Source organism: Cricetulus griseus, chromosome 3, assembly GCF_003668045.3.
Source record: "Cricetulus griseus strain 17A/GY chromosome 3, alternate assembly CriGri-PICRH-1.0, whole genome shotgun sequence".
Classification (NCBI taxonomy): Eukaryota; Metazoa; Chordata; class Mammalia; order Rodentia; family Cricetidae; genus Cricetulus; species Cricetulus griseus.
In genome coordinates this window covers 240,355,218-240,368,982 of record NC_048596.1, presented here as the reverse complement: position 1 = coordinate 240,368,982, position 13,765 = coordinate 240,355,218, and the positions used below count along the sequence as shown (strand labels likewise).

The following is a 13,765-nucleotide window of genomic DNA, read 5'->3' as shown; positions in this document are numbered from 1 at the left end:
TGAAAGTTAAAAAGTATCATCTGACATGCAGAAGGACTGAGTCATTCACTAGGTTTTTTGTTTGTTTCTGTTTTTAGTTTTTACTTTTTTATTTTTTTTCACTCAGTGTTTAGTTGTGTAGTACAGGCTGCCCTTGAACTCAAGATCCTCCTGTCTATGCCTATTGAGTGCTAGAATTATATGTGTTTACCACCACACTTAGATCAGATACTTTGAACTAAGTGTTTAGGATTTATTGATTTATTGTTCTTTTGCTTATTTAGAATATATCATTAGTCTCCAAGTGGCTTGTTTCTAGTAACCTATCAGTTTTTTTTTTTCTCTTTTAACTTTTGATTTTTAGTTTTCACCTCTATAGAAATGTAGAATAGGAAAATGAGCGTTCAAATAGATTCAGTAATTACTGGCATGTACACATTTGCTTTACTTTTATAAACTTTTTCTGAAGTAGTTGAATATTAAGTTATTGCATGAATCTATAAAAACAAGAACTTTACATACTACTATTACAAAGCATAAAAATTAGTAATAGTGCATATTAAAGTCTCCAATAGCCCTATAACTTTTCTTTTACTCTATGGAATCATGGTTGAACGATTTGTTCAGAACACACACATATTGTACTTACTTAGCCTGTCTCTTCACTTTTTTGTCACTCTTAGAGGGTTTTGATGACACTGACTACTTTTCTTTTTTTTGGTGGACATCAAACCCAGGGCTTCACATGCCAGGCAAGTGATGCCACTAAACTACATCTTCAGTCCTAACAAGAGCTTAAGGGAACTGTTTGGTAAAACATCCCACAATCTGAATTTGATTGTGTCTCTGTAATCAAGAGTAGATTAATATTTTTCAGTACAAGAATAATATCTACAAGGTAACATGTGTTTCCTGATGGTACCTCAACAGGAATATAATACGATTGTGTCCCATTATTGGTAGTGCAATGCTAATAACTTAATCCACATGAAAGGATTCTAGTAAAACTGTATCAAGCTACGATTTCTTATTGTCAACTAATTTATTAATTAATGGTTCCAATTAAAGACAAATTTATTCATTGTCTGAAAAAAGCAATCACTAATGTTGAGTGAGCCTGGTGGACATGAGATGTCTGCCAAGTTACCACAACTGTTTGTGTGATGTATAATACCAGTTGTGGAAGGAGTTATTTTTACAGATAAAATCCCAACCAGGACCCACAGTTTCCTTTAAATCAGAATAAAAAGAAAGCAGACGAGGAAAAAATAAAAATAAAAAACCTGTATCAAGCTTATTTGGAGTTAATAAACTTCTCAAACCAAGTTAATAAGTTGTAAAAATGTAATAGTGAATTTTTAATTAACATTTTTAAGTATTGCAGTTACATTAATCTTATAAATGTATCCTTTGGGGTCTATATATCGAGGCCTTCCAGATTGTATGAATAGTCACTTAGAAAATGTTCAGCATTTGGACATTGTTCTGTTTTGATCTTGAACTTCCATTATTTCTTACACTTTTATTCTAATGTAACTAATATTAATTATGGCGTCGAATTAATTTAAAACAAGTCTATGTATATAAATGGACTAACCATTTCTTATGATAATGTACCACATATGCATATTAATATATGATATTTGATGTTGTATTAGTAGTAAACATTTCAGTGTTTTAAAACCATCATTGAATTTTGTTGGAAATTCAGTCTATTAGAAGTGATTGAAGCTTGGTGGTGGCACACGTCTTTAATCCCATCACTCAGAATGCAGAGGCAGGTGGATCTCTGTGAGATCAGAACCATCCTGGTCTACAGAGTGAGTTTCAGGACAGGCTTCAAAGGTACACAGAGAAACCTTATAAAGTGATCAAGCTGAGCTCTTTTCCTATTAGTAATTCACATAGTAGTTTACATATCTCTGAATCAGTGCTATTTACCGTAGAATGAGACGTGGTTCCACATTAATTATAATTTCCTTTTTATTTTCATGAGTATCCTTGCAATTTTTTTTTTTTTTTTTAAATCTCTGGCAGTGGTGGCACATGCCTTTAGTCCCAGCACTCAGGAGGCAGAAGCAGGTGGATTTCTGTGAGTTTGAGGTCAGCCTGGTCTGCAGAGTGAGTTCTAGGATAATAGCCAGGGTGGTCTGTCTCAAAACAAAACAAAACAAAACAAAAACCTTTTATTTATTTTTTAAATGAGCTCAGGGGCTGAAGCAGTTGCTCAGTGGTTAAGATTATTCTTTGCGGAAGACCTGGGTTTGATTTCCAGCACCCAGAGTGTTCACTATCATAGAAACTCCAGGTCTAGGGGATACAATGCCCTCTTCTGACTCTTGTGGACAGCATGTACTACACGTATGTTGCACAGACTTATTTGCAAGTAAACATACTCACACACATGTAAAAGAATGAATGAAAGAAAGAAAGAAAGAAAGAAAGAAAGAAAGAAAGAAAGAAAGAAAGAAAGAAATCATTAGAAAAACCTTTTCCCTGACAGTGAGGAAATCATGTGATCTTAAAGCTTATTTAGACATTTGTCATTAATTTTTTTTAACTGGCTCTACCAGTATAAGTTCTATGATATCATATACTTTTGGTGTTTTGTTTTGTTACACACTCTAATTCTTGTTAACCGCCCAGTAACTCAAACTTAATTTTTATCAGAGTACACTTTACTGTATGTTTCCATTAAAAAGTAAAGATAGCTTTTGATGGGTATTCTATTAAAAAGTAAAGTTATCAGTACAATTGATGGGTATTCTGTGAAACTGTTATGTAATGCATGCACTTAGTTATATCACTGAAGCAGTAAGGCCAAGGTTTTAATTGCACTGATTCTGTATTTAAATAAAAGGTAATGTAAACAACATGTAACTATATTTTATAATGTATAAGAAAAACTATGAAGTAGGTAGGGTGGTATGCCTTTGAAAACTAAGGGTATATAGCTAACTTTTTAAAACAATAGTCAAATTGTTGAAACATTTTGATTATTTTTTTAAAAAGTAAATAAATAAAAGTATTAAATAGGAAATAATTTCACTGTAACAGGATAAATAAAAGCCCAGAGACTGACATTGGGGTTCAAGCTTCAAGCTGAAGGTCAGAGAAGCAAAGCAGCCAAGCCAGTAGATCTTACCTTTACCTAGCTGAAATGGTAATAGTGTCCCCAGGGAATCCTCAGAGGCAAAAGGATCTGTATTCCTGTCCCCTCCTGCTTATATTCCTTTCTTCACCCACCATATCCTGCTGTCTCCAAGTCCCTAGTGCTGGGATTAAAGGCATGTGATCCCAAGTGCTGGGATCATCTTTGTGTGAGCTGGTTTTTTTTTTTTTTTTTTTTTTTTGGACTGGATCAATTTCATGTAGTCAGCATGGCCTTGATCTAACAGAGATCCATCTACCTCTTAATCCTGAGTCCTGGGATTAAAGGTGTGTGCCTGGCTTCTATGCCTAATTAGTATGGCTGCTTTGTTACTTTGATCACCACGTTCCATTAATTTCTAGTAGATGCTGTGTCAACTTTTCTCATGTCTTTGTAACTTTAAAAAGTTTACATAGTAGGCAGTGATGGCATACACATTTTAATCCCAGCCCTCGGGAGGCATAGGCAGATGGATCTCTAAATTTGAGGCCAGCCTGGTCTACAAAGTGAGTTCCACACAGCCGGAGCTGTTACACGGAGAAACCTTATCTCGAAAAACAAATAAAACAAAAAAGGTATATATAACTATGTAACTAAAAATTACATTAGGTGGCTGCTACTAAAAATTACATTAGGTGGCTGCTAGCCCGTACCTTATTAAAAATATAAAAAGCACTTGAACAATATGACCATATAATTAAAGTAAATAATTCATGATATGTCTTGATAATAACTACTTTTAGACAACTGAATAATGATCAGTGATATCAATCACAAATGTAGTGCATACTGTATGAGAGGCTTTGTCTAAGGATGCCCTTGATAGACATTAACATATTACTTCTATCCCCAGGAAATAGGTAATATTGTTAATCTCATTTTAAAAGAAAAACTGAGATACATAGGTCCAGCAACTTGCCTGAAAAGATAGCAAATAAGTGGCTGAGCCAGCATTTGAACCTTCAAGGAAGCACATACTTTTGGTTATGTGGAGAACATGCCTGATTTGTTTAGAGAATCAGAATCAGTGTCATTAATCTGCCATTTTAAATTATTGTAAAGTTATGTTTATATTTCATAGAGATGAGTGTTAAAGTAATTCATAATGAATCTCTTTAAATTGTGGGAGGGAACAAATTCTTTTCCTGGATTTCTTTGCTTTTCCACAAGAGTATTGTATTTCTTGGCTGTCACAATGGAGGAGGTGTAATGATTTTATTTACCCTAACCTGTAGTACTATAGTATATTTGAAATCAGCATCCCAACAGAGGCTAAAGCCCACATCATAAAGCACAAACCCATTCCCAGAAAGGAAAGTCTTTTAGAGGGTTTTTGATGCCTTAAAGCTTCCCAGTGTCAACCTTTCCAATTGTCCCTTTGTTTGTTATCCAGGAGGTTTTTGCACGCTGAGGCAATGCACCATAGTAAGATGGCTGAGAGGTATGCCTTCGTTTTGTTTTCAGACCTCAGGTGCACAGACTTGGTTTAATCATGATTCTTGTGTCACTCATCATTGGTCCATGCATGGCTCTCTTTTATTTATTTTAGTTACTTTAATTAGTTATTTTAAATGTTAATAAGCAGCCATGAGCCTACCAAGCAAAAGCTAGAACCTTGAAAATAACCCACTTTAATCATATCATAACCCCTCCTCCTACCCACGTGTTTCCTTGCCCTCTTCTTCCTGAGGTGACCATCATTCCTGTTTCCTTATTCTTGTATATACTTTCTGTTGCCATCTGTATGTATTCATAAAAAAATTACATTGAAAAAATGTAGTTGTTTTTCATTTTATACAAAGGTGTCATGCTGTTTTGTAATCCTGTGGAAATGACATTTTTTATTAATATTATATTGCTAAGATTCAACCATTCTGTTGCATATGCCTTTATTTTATAATATGAGAAAGTAATTGTGGAAGAATTTACTTGAGCATTCAGGGCATTCTTCTAGCTCAGTCTTTGAGAAGAGTCTATCTATATGGAAGTGAAGTCCCTTAAACAACCTCAGGTACACTCTTGGAAAGACCTTGTTTACCTCTTGAGGTAAACATCAAGTTGAGAACAGCAGGTATATACCAGTAGAATGGCATTGCTTAAAAGAATCTAGATATTCTGGGCAAGTTTATTAACCTTTCCAAGCCGTAGTTTTCTCACCTTTAAGCTAGAGAAAAGTAATAGTAAGTCTCCATGGGCTTTGTAACTGGGATTAAAAAAAACCTGTAAATCAAAATTTGTCTTTCTTTAAGAAAAAGTTATTTTCTAGTGTTCAGTGTTATAGAATTATCTTATGAAAAATATTCTAGAATTAGGGGTAATTTTGGTAGTTACAAATCACATGGAGCTCGGTAGATGAGTAATGAGCCTCTCTGTGTCTGAATTCCCTATTCTTGAGACTCAGCTGTAAAATCAGTTTATTTCAAAAGCAATTGGTAACAGTAGATATGTGACTAAAAAGTGAAAAGATTTTACTAAGTTTTGTACGAATCTTATGTTCCAGCCTTTACTCCTTTTTATGTCTGGCTTCTCCAAATAGCGTGTTTCTGCATCCTTTTTCAAATCCTTTTCAGTGTACAGTGTGTTGTTAGTATTGGTTATAAAAGGTTGTATGAAGGATAATAGCCAGATTTTCTTAATATGCATTCTTTATAATTTTGATGAACAGTTATTTATTGATTGTTCAGAAGACAAAAGTAGTTCATTTCTACAACAGGGCACTTGTGTGTATGAATGCACAGCAGCTGTGACTGTATGCATTAGGCCCACGGGATCAAGTCAGACAGAATCCCAGTGTGGAGGGAGGGAGTGGGTCAAGAAGGCCACTCTCACCGAAGAGATATTGGCAATTAATGGCTGCTGTTAAAGGAAGAGTCCCTATTTTCTTCAGGACTGTGACCCCTTTAGAGTTTACCCCTGTTCCAGCAGGTAGCCCTTTATCCATGCACATACTGGCATCACTAAGACTTAGTGAGTTTTGAGAGAGAGAAAAAGAGACTAGAGGTTTAGGGGAGATAGGGAAAGAACTTGAGGGGAGGGAATGTGGGATGTACTTAAACACATTATATGAATGTTTAAAATTTTAAACAAAAAATTAGGACAAATAAAAAGAAAATATTAGACCATTACAAAAGTTAAAACTCTAAAGTGTGATGGAATTTTACTAAATGTATGCATGTATGTATGTGTGTGTGTGTGTGTGTGTATGTATGTATGTATGTATGTATGTATGTATGTATGTATGTTCTGTATGAAGTCTTCTAGAATGGTTTGCGGAAGGAGAATGGTTTTAGTGGTACATTGTAACATCACCATGTCTTGTTATGACATTTGTCATTTAGTATTCATTTGTCTTTTTCAGTCTTCCTTTGTGGCAAGATTGTCATGAATTATGGAGTAAAAAGCGAAGAAGGCAGAAGCAGATGGGCATGACTGATGATCTTTCCACAATCAAAGCTCCCAGAAAGGACCTGTCTCTAGGCTTAGATGACAGCAGAACTAATACACCCCAGGGTGTGCTGCCACCCGCACAATTGAAATCTCAAAGCAACTCAAGTCTAGCACCTGGTCAGTAATGTTTCTGTGGCTTGTTTGGTTTACATTGCTTTATGGTCTGTGTTGAATGTGTACTGTTAAGACATTATGGCAGAAAGGTGAACATTGAGATTGAGACTTTTTTGGTGAACTTGGCATTACTCTTTAGTTTTAGCACAAAGGTTTCATTGCTACTCACACTACATGGTTAAGCAGTCTCGAGTCATGTATTTGTAATGATTGGTCAGATTTCTTTTTCCTTGTTTCCCTAGTTCAGGAGTCAGTATGCCTTTCATTAACACTAATCTGTGAGGCTGGCATTCATTCATTCATTCATTCATTCATTCATTCATTCGTGTTTTTCAGGCAGGGTTTCTTGGTAGCTTTGCCACCTGTCCTGGCACTTACTCTCTAGACCAGGCTGGCCTTGAGCTCATAGAGATCTGCCTGTCTCTGCCTCTCAAGTGCTGGGATTAAAGGCTTGTGATACCACTACCTGGCTTAGTGATTTCTATCAATTGTTAAGGCATAGAAATCATAGGAAGACAGCCAAAACTGCAATAAAAGTTCTTTATCCCATAACTCTTTATGCCAGTCTCCTGAGTTCTGCCTGCACATTAGGGCCCCCAAATAACACACAGAGTCTTATGTTGGTTACAATGCTGCTGGCCAATGACTAGGATTTTGTATTTTCTAGTTCAGTCTTAATTATCAACCATAACTACTAATCTATATATTTTATAAAGACATCTTACTGAGCATGCTGGTGGTATGCGTCCTCTCTTGCCGCCAATCACATGACGACCCCGTCTTTACTACATTTCCCAGAATCCTTGACTCCTAGCCCCACCTATCTTGCTTTCCTATTGGCCAACAGTGCTTTATTTATCAACCAATAAGACAAACATATGCACAGAAGGACTTCCCCATCAGATGTCTTTACATCATCATTACTAAGAAGCTGTATTTTAAAAGATTGGAACCAGCTACTTAAAAGGATACTTTATACCCATTTCATTCATTCATTCATTCATTCATTCATTCATTCATTTTTATCTGTTTATTTATTGGTAGGGTTTCATTGTGTAGCCCTGGCTATCATGGTACTTTTGTAACCAGGGTGGTCTCAGACTTATGAAGTTCCCATCCATTTCTGCCTCCCAGTGACTAGGTTAAAGATGTGTGCTAACATGCTTGGCTAGTTGACAGCTTTTAAAACATGAAATCTGGTTTCCCTCAAGAACCCAGGAATCTGTCAGTTCTAGACTGAATATTGGGCAAAGTAAATTAACTAGATGTGTCTTACTGATAATGAGTTAATATGCAATATGTGTGTTTGTGTAGGCCTTTCTAACCCCAAATGTCTTAACTTTTTAAAGGTAATTTGAATAAAAATAGAGATTTTTCTCATGGTCTATAAAATATTTTAGTCTTAATTTCTACAAAGTTAACTTCACTTTTGAGAAGCAGTATAGCATAATAAAGAATTCAGAGACTGTATTCAGAATTAAATTTCATAATTCAGGACCTTTGGCAAATTATCCACTCTTTTAGGCTGAGAATAGGCACTCCTTATAAAGTAGTTGTGAGAGATAAAGACGATCAAAATGATTATGAAGTATCTGACACTGTTGTCATCATTTTAACCCACAAGGTGATAGTTCCTAATAAAATCTGTGCATGTGGTCTTGATTTATCTCTTTTGAAATGTATACTTCTAAAGATGGTTACTCAGATTGTAGTTTTAATTTATGTTCTAGTTAGATTTTGAATGTCATGATGAATAAACTAAAGTGCCCTTTTCTGAGCCCTTTTCCTCATATGTAATCTTAATGTAGTGTAATGAAGACATTGTGGGGATTGGGAAATCTATGAATTATGGCAGTTCTAATTAATACATTTTGTCTTTAGTAATAACAGGCCCTGGACAGCCGTTAAACCACAGTGAATTGGCAATTCTTCTAAACCTACTACAATCTAAATCAAGTGTTAATATGGCTGATTTTGTTCAAGTGTTGAACATTAAGGTAAACTCTGAGACTCAACAGCAGCTAAATAAAATAAACCTTCCTGCTGGAATTTTGGCAACAGGTGAAAAACAGACAGATCCATCAACACCACAACAGGAGTCTTCAAAATCATTGGGAGGAATTCAGCCTTCACAGACCATCCAGCCTAAAGTGGAAGCTGATGCCGCCCAGGCTGCTGTGCAGAGTGCATTTGCAGTTCTCTTGACTCAGTTAATAAAGGCTCAACAGTCAAAACAGAAAGATGTCATGTTAGAAGAGAGAGAAAATGGATCGGGACATGAAGCTCCTTTGCAACTCAGGCCACCTCCAGAACCTAGCACTCCGGGATCTGGTGAGTGGTTGGCTAATAGTTGTTGCTATCTATGGCGTTCACTGTTCACAGTTTGTAAAGACATTCTCAGGTCATTGGTGACAGTATGATATTTTCATTATGAATATTATATTTTTCTAAGGTAAATTTACAATAATGCTTTGTTCTGAATACAAAAGGATGCTTGACCCATGTAGTAACTTACTCCTCAAGCATTAAGTATGATCATGTGGAATACCTTTAAAAAGCTGAATAGTGTATTTCTTTGTGACCTTGTATTTAAGTGGAGGTAGGCAACATGGGCACTTGGGAGGTCTCCTTTTGCATTTAATGTTTGTCAGAGATGGAATGTCTTATCATTCTTGGGACCACTCATTTTGAGTATTTAATTTTCCACAGTAGCTTTTGACTCTTTCTTGGTTTTGTTTCACTTAGGGCAAGATGACCTCATCCAGCACCAGGACAGGAGGATTTTGGAGCTGACACCAGAACCAGACCGGCCTCGGATTCTGCCTCCTGATCAACGACCTCCTGAACCTCCTGAACCACCACCAGTCACTGATGAGGACCTGGATTATCGGACAGAAAACCAGCATGTACCCACCACTAGTTCTTCACTAACTGACCCTCATGCTGGAGTGAAGGCAGCCCTCTTACAGCTGCTTGCTCAGCATCAGCCCCAGGATGATCCCAAAAGAGAAGGTGGTATTGATTATCCCACAGGAGACACATATGTTCCCACTTCAGACTATAAGGACAACTTTGGATCTTCTTTCTCTGCCGCTCCGTATGTTAGCAGTGATGGTCTAGGAAGTAGCTCTGCTGCTGCTCCGTTGGAACCACGTAGTTTCATTGGAAACTCAGATATTCAGTCTTTGGAGAACTACAGTACTGCTTCATCTCACAGTGGTGGTCCACCTCAAGCTTCTGCCTTTTCCGAGTCATTTCCCAGTTCAGTAGCTGGGTATGGAGACATTTACCTCAATGCTGGTCCCATGTTGTTTAGTGGAGACAAGGACCATAGATTTGAATATAGCCATGGTCCTATCGCAGTCCTCACAAACAGCAACGACCCTTCTACAGGGCCAGAGAGTACTCACCCCTTGCCAGCAAAGATGCACAACTATAACTATGGTGGTAATTTACAGGAAAATCCAGGCGGCCCTAGCCTCATGCATGGGCAGACCTGGACTTCTCCTGCCCAAGGACCTGGATACTCACAAGGATACAGAGGACACATTAGCACATCAGCTGGCAGAGGTCGAGGTAGAGGGTTACCATACTGAGTATCTGTTTTTCCTCAGGCACATCATTTTTATCTGGAAAGACTTTTCTAGCTGCAATTTCAGGCAGCAATCCAAGAGACTTGAATAATATTAATTCAACAACAGCTTTATTTTTATGTGGAAAAGGGTCTTGCATACAATAGTGAAAAACAAAAAAACAAACAAAAAATACCTTTGCTTAAATTCATGCTGTTCTTAAAACTAGCTCTATTGATTGTACATCGTCACAGATTTTAGTTAACAGTTTTATTTTGTATTATTGCAGTTTTAAGTGGATGCTAACATTAGGGACATAATGTTTTTGTGGCCCTGTTGCAGATCTTCTGAACTATGCACACTTGTGCTTTTTTTTTGTAAGTTTGGACCAACTTTTATGTAACAACCAACCCCTTCCCTCACCCTTCCAGTTTTACAACAATCAGAAAGGGCACTGATTTATTTGGTATTTTCTTTTTACAAAGCTACCTTTAGTCAAAGGTCACTGTCAGTCTTTGCACCTGCTTTCAGTGTTATTGTGAAAGGTGTACTTTGTGCTCATTTCAGAAAATAAAACACAACCTTTCTCTTGATGCAACAGTTTTATATAAAAAAAAAATGGTCAACATTATTTTTGTTTTGTTTTTCAGGTTACCATAACCCAGCAAAATTCATTCAAATGAAATAGTGGTTTTTATATGAAAACTATGGGTTGGGTGGGAGGGGTTGAGTAAGTGCCTTAACTGGTAAGCTTAAGGACTGAGGATGAAGTTAGCCGGTACACCCACTTGTCTTTAAAGGGAGTCTGCATTGTGTTGAAGAGGCAGGAAGCTCTCAGTTTTTAGGAGTCACCTGGCCAGTTCTGTTAGGTCCATTCCCTCTGCCTGTCATACTGTCCTTTTCTGCCTGTCTTTTGGCTGTGTTAACTTTTACTGTTACCTTCTCTTGGTAGGGGTGTAAGAGAAAAGAAAGGGAGAACTCAGTACCTTTTGTTACTTCTGGGAAGTACTAATTTTTTTTTTTTTAATCACTTAAGTGGTTGAAAATAATAGCTGAATGAGAATTTTAGAGTGCTGTTTTCTTTCTGGCTGCCATACTGACCCAGTTTCTACTTGGAGGACAGAATTTTTGAAGCAAGTATGTAATAACAATTAATGTAATAAATGTAAAATTCACAGAAGGAGGGTGGCAAACATGGTATTTTAAGTTATGTAATTATTTTTAAAAGTCAACTTAAGTAGAAACATATCCTAGATTTAATTTAGTAAAACAAAAAGAAAATTCAGGAAAAAAAAAAAAAAACCTTCCCTCTTCCTTTCAATTTTGTGAAATTTACTGTAACTTTTGCCAGATTAGAGCAGTGCTACTACTAGGTTGTTTTAATATCTTTTTTCTTCTATTAAAATCAACCAAGAAAGAATAACTGTAATGTTGTCAAGTCTCACTGTGTTTTACATTCACACACATACACAAAATTATATTTCTAGAAAGGAACCAAAGGTAAATAACCAGCATCTCCCTCATCACTAACAGACTTAGAAACTCTGGGAAATTGAGTGTGCCAATTGACAATTTTAACTGTTCTAGTACATTTTTAATTGAAATCTTAAATAGGAAAAATAGTTATGAAAGGCCAGTTTAACCTTGTGCCCTTTATCTGATTTGTTACCCTGCATTTAAAAACATGATTCAGGAAACAGGATATTTTAAAGAAGGTAATTTTCACTTTATGCCTATAAAATGAATTTTCAGTTGACCATTTTATTTTTTGGTGGTATTATTTTTGTTGGTGTAACAAAATTAATGGAAGAAAAAGTATTTTCCTTTCATTTGAATATTGAGTACTAACAAATTAGTAAAACATTAGAGGAAGTGAAATGTTTTGAAGTTTAGCAAAATAGAGTATTCAAGTCTCTGAAATTTTAATATGGTGAGTCTTAGACCTTCAGACTTTACTATAAGTGACAGTATCTAAATTATTCTTTTTTGTCACACATGATAATACTTCTGCTGGCCATAAGCAGCTAACCTAAAATTGGAACTATTTATGTGACATGAATAGCCTGTGTTTTAAAAATTAAATATTTTATATAAAATTGACCTGTGTTTGGATAGTTTTTCTAATTAAGCATTTCAGAAATATATTCATGTTGGGAGAGTGGCTGGGAAGACAGGGAAATTGTTGGCTTTGAAATAGAAAATTAGAACTATCCCTTGTAATAACCTATATTTTCTTAGACAATGTAACAATACCTTATGCATGTAGAAGAAAAGGGAATATCACTTAAACCATAATGCAGTGCTGTGGGGCCAGTATTTGCAGGATAATCCCAGAACCAGGGTATTACATGAAAAAATGTCTTAAAACATGGTTAAGTACATCAGTAAAGTGTTAATACAGCGATGCGAGACAGTAGTTCAGTGAGTTTGGAATAAGAACAGATGGAAAATCACTAAATTATTTAGGTTATATTCTATATTCTGGAGTAAAATTTAAATTAATAAAATACTAAGTTAGGGCATAGAAACAAGTAAGACTGCATTTAGAAAATGAACATAAAAACATTAACTTATGGAAAAAACAGTTTTCCTGTGAAGTTTATATGTCTTGACATGAATTTTTCCTGCATGGAAACATCAGTATGTCCCAAGTCTTCAATCTTTATCTGTTGGAAAATTGAAAATGAAAGTAATTTTAGAGAGTTCGTTGACTAAGGTGGTTTGTGGAATGTGAAATAATGTGATGGTTTAACTGATCCTGCTTCTGTTAGCAAATACATACTCTGTGACTGTCTATGCTAGTTGCTAGTCTAGTTCTTGGGATACAATCGTAATCTTGGAGGAGATTTAATCATACATCAGTGAGGCTGAGTTTCTTGTTTGTTAATGTCTGGAGAAACTAGGTGTTTGAATAAATTATGCTTGAGTGATTATAAAATGGAAATTTGGATAAAATTTTATATTTAAATTTGAATGGCGAAACAAGGCTCTGTAAGGAAGCAAAGCTACAAATTCAGTGAAGTAAACAAAAGTTTAACTTGAATCTGGCTAGTTTATAAATGCCGAGAGTTGAGGAAAACACACATGGTGTGGGTTATATGCTTCTGAACTGAAATGGTTGGCACTTGATTGTGAAGGTTTTGTTGAATTTGCTATGAGCTCACTCTAGGTTGCTTGTGTGAAGTTGGAACTTAAATGCAGGATTTGAATACTACATGTTTGGGATGCTGGCTTTGCTCTTTTAAGCTGAACTAGACCTGCTAATAGTCCAATATGGAGTGATTCATCTCCACAGTACAAAGAAAAGGCTTAGAAAAGAGATTACCCTGGTTTAGCTGGGATTGCTATTGTGATCCCTCTACACCTACACCACATCCAATTTTGCAGTAAATACTTTTTTATTTCATTACCTTTTCTTGGCAGTCTCACATAGCTCTAGCTGGCTTTGAACTCACTATGTAGTTAAGACTAGCTTTGAGCTCCTGATTCTTCTGCCTCTACC

The 13,765-nt window shown here is 36.0% G+C and overlaps 1 protein-coding gene across 1 annotated transcript in view; it reads left to right on the top strand.

The window, feature by feature from the left end:
* The window catches only part of Cdk13 (cyclin dependent kinase 13), a 96,868-nt gene extending 84,505 nt beyond the window's left edge, over positions 1-12,363 (top strand). Inside the window, 3 exon segments of the mRNA XM_027409388.2 lie at positions 6,489-6,694; positions 8,573-9,022; positions 9,437-12,363. Of these exon segments, the coding sequence (XP_027265189.1) occupies positions 6,489-6,694; positions 8,573-9,022; positions 9,437-10,287 (1,507 nt within the window). The 3' untranslated portion in view covers positions 10,288-12,363.
* The last annotated feature ends 1,402 nt before the right edge of the window (positions 12,364-13,765 follow it).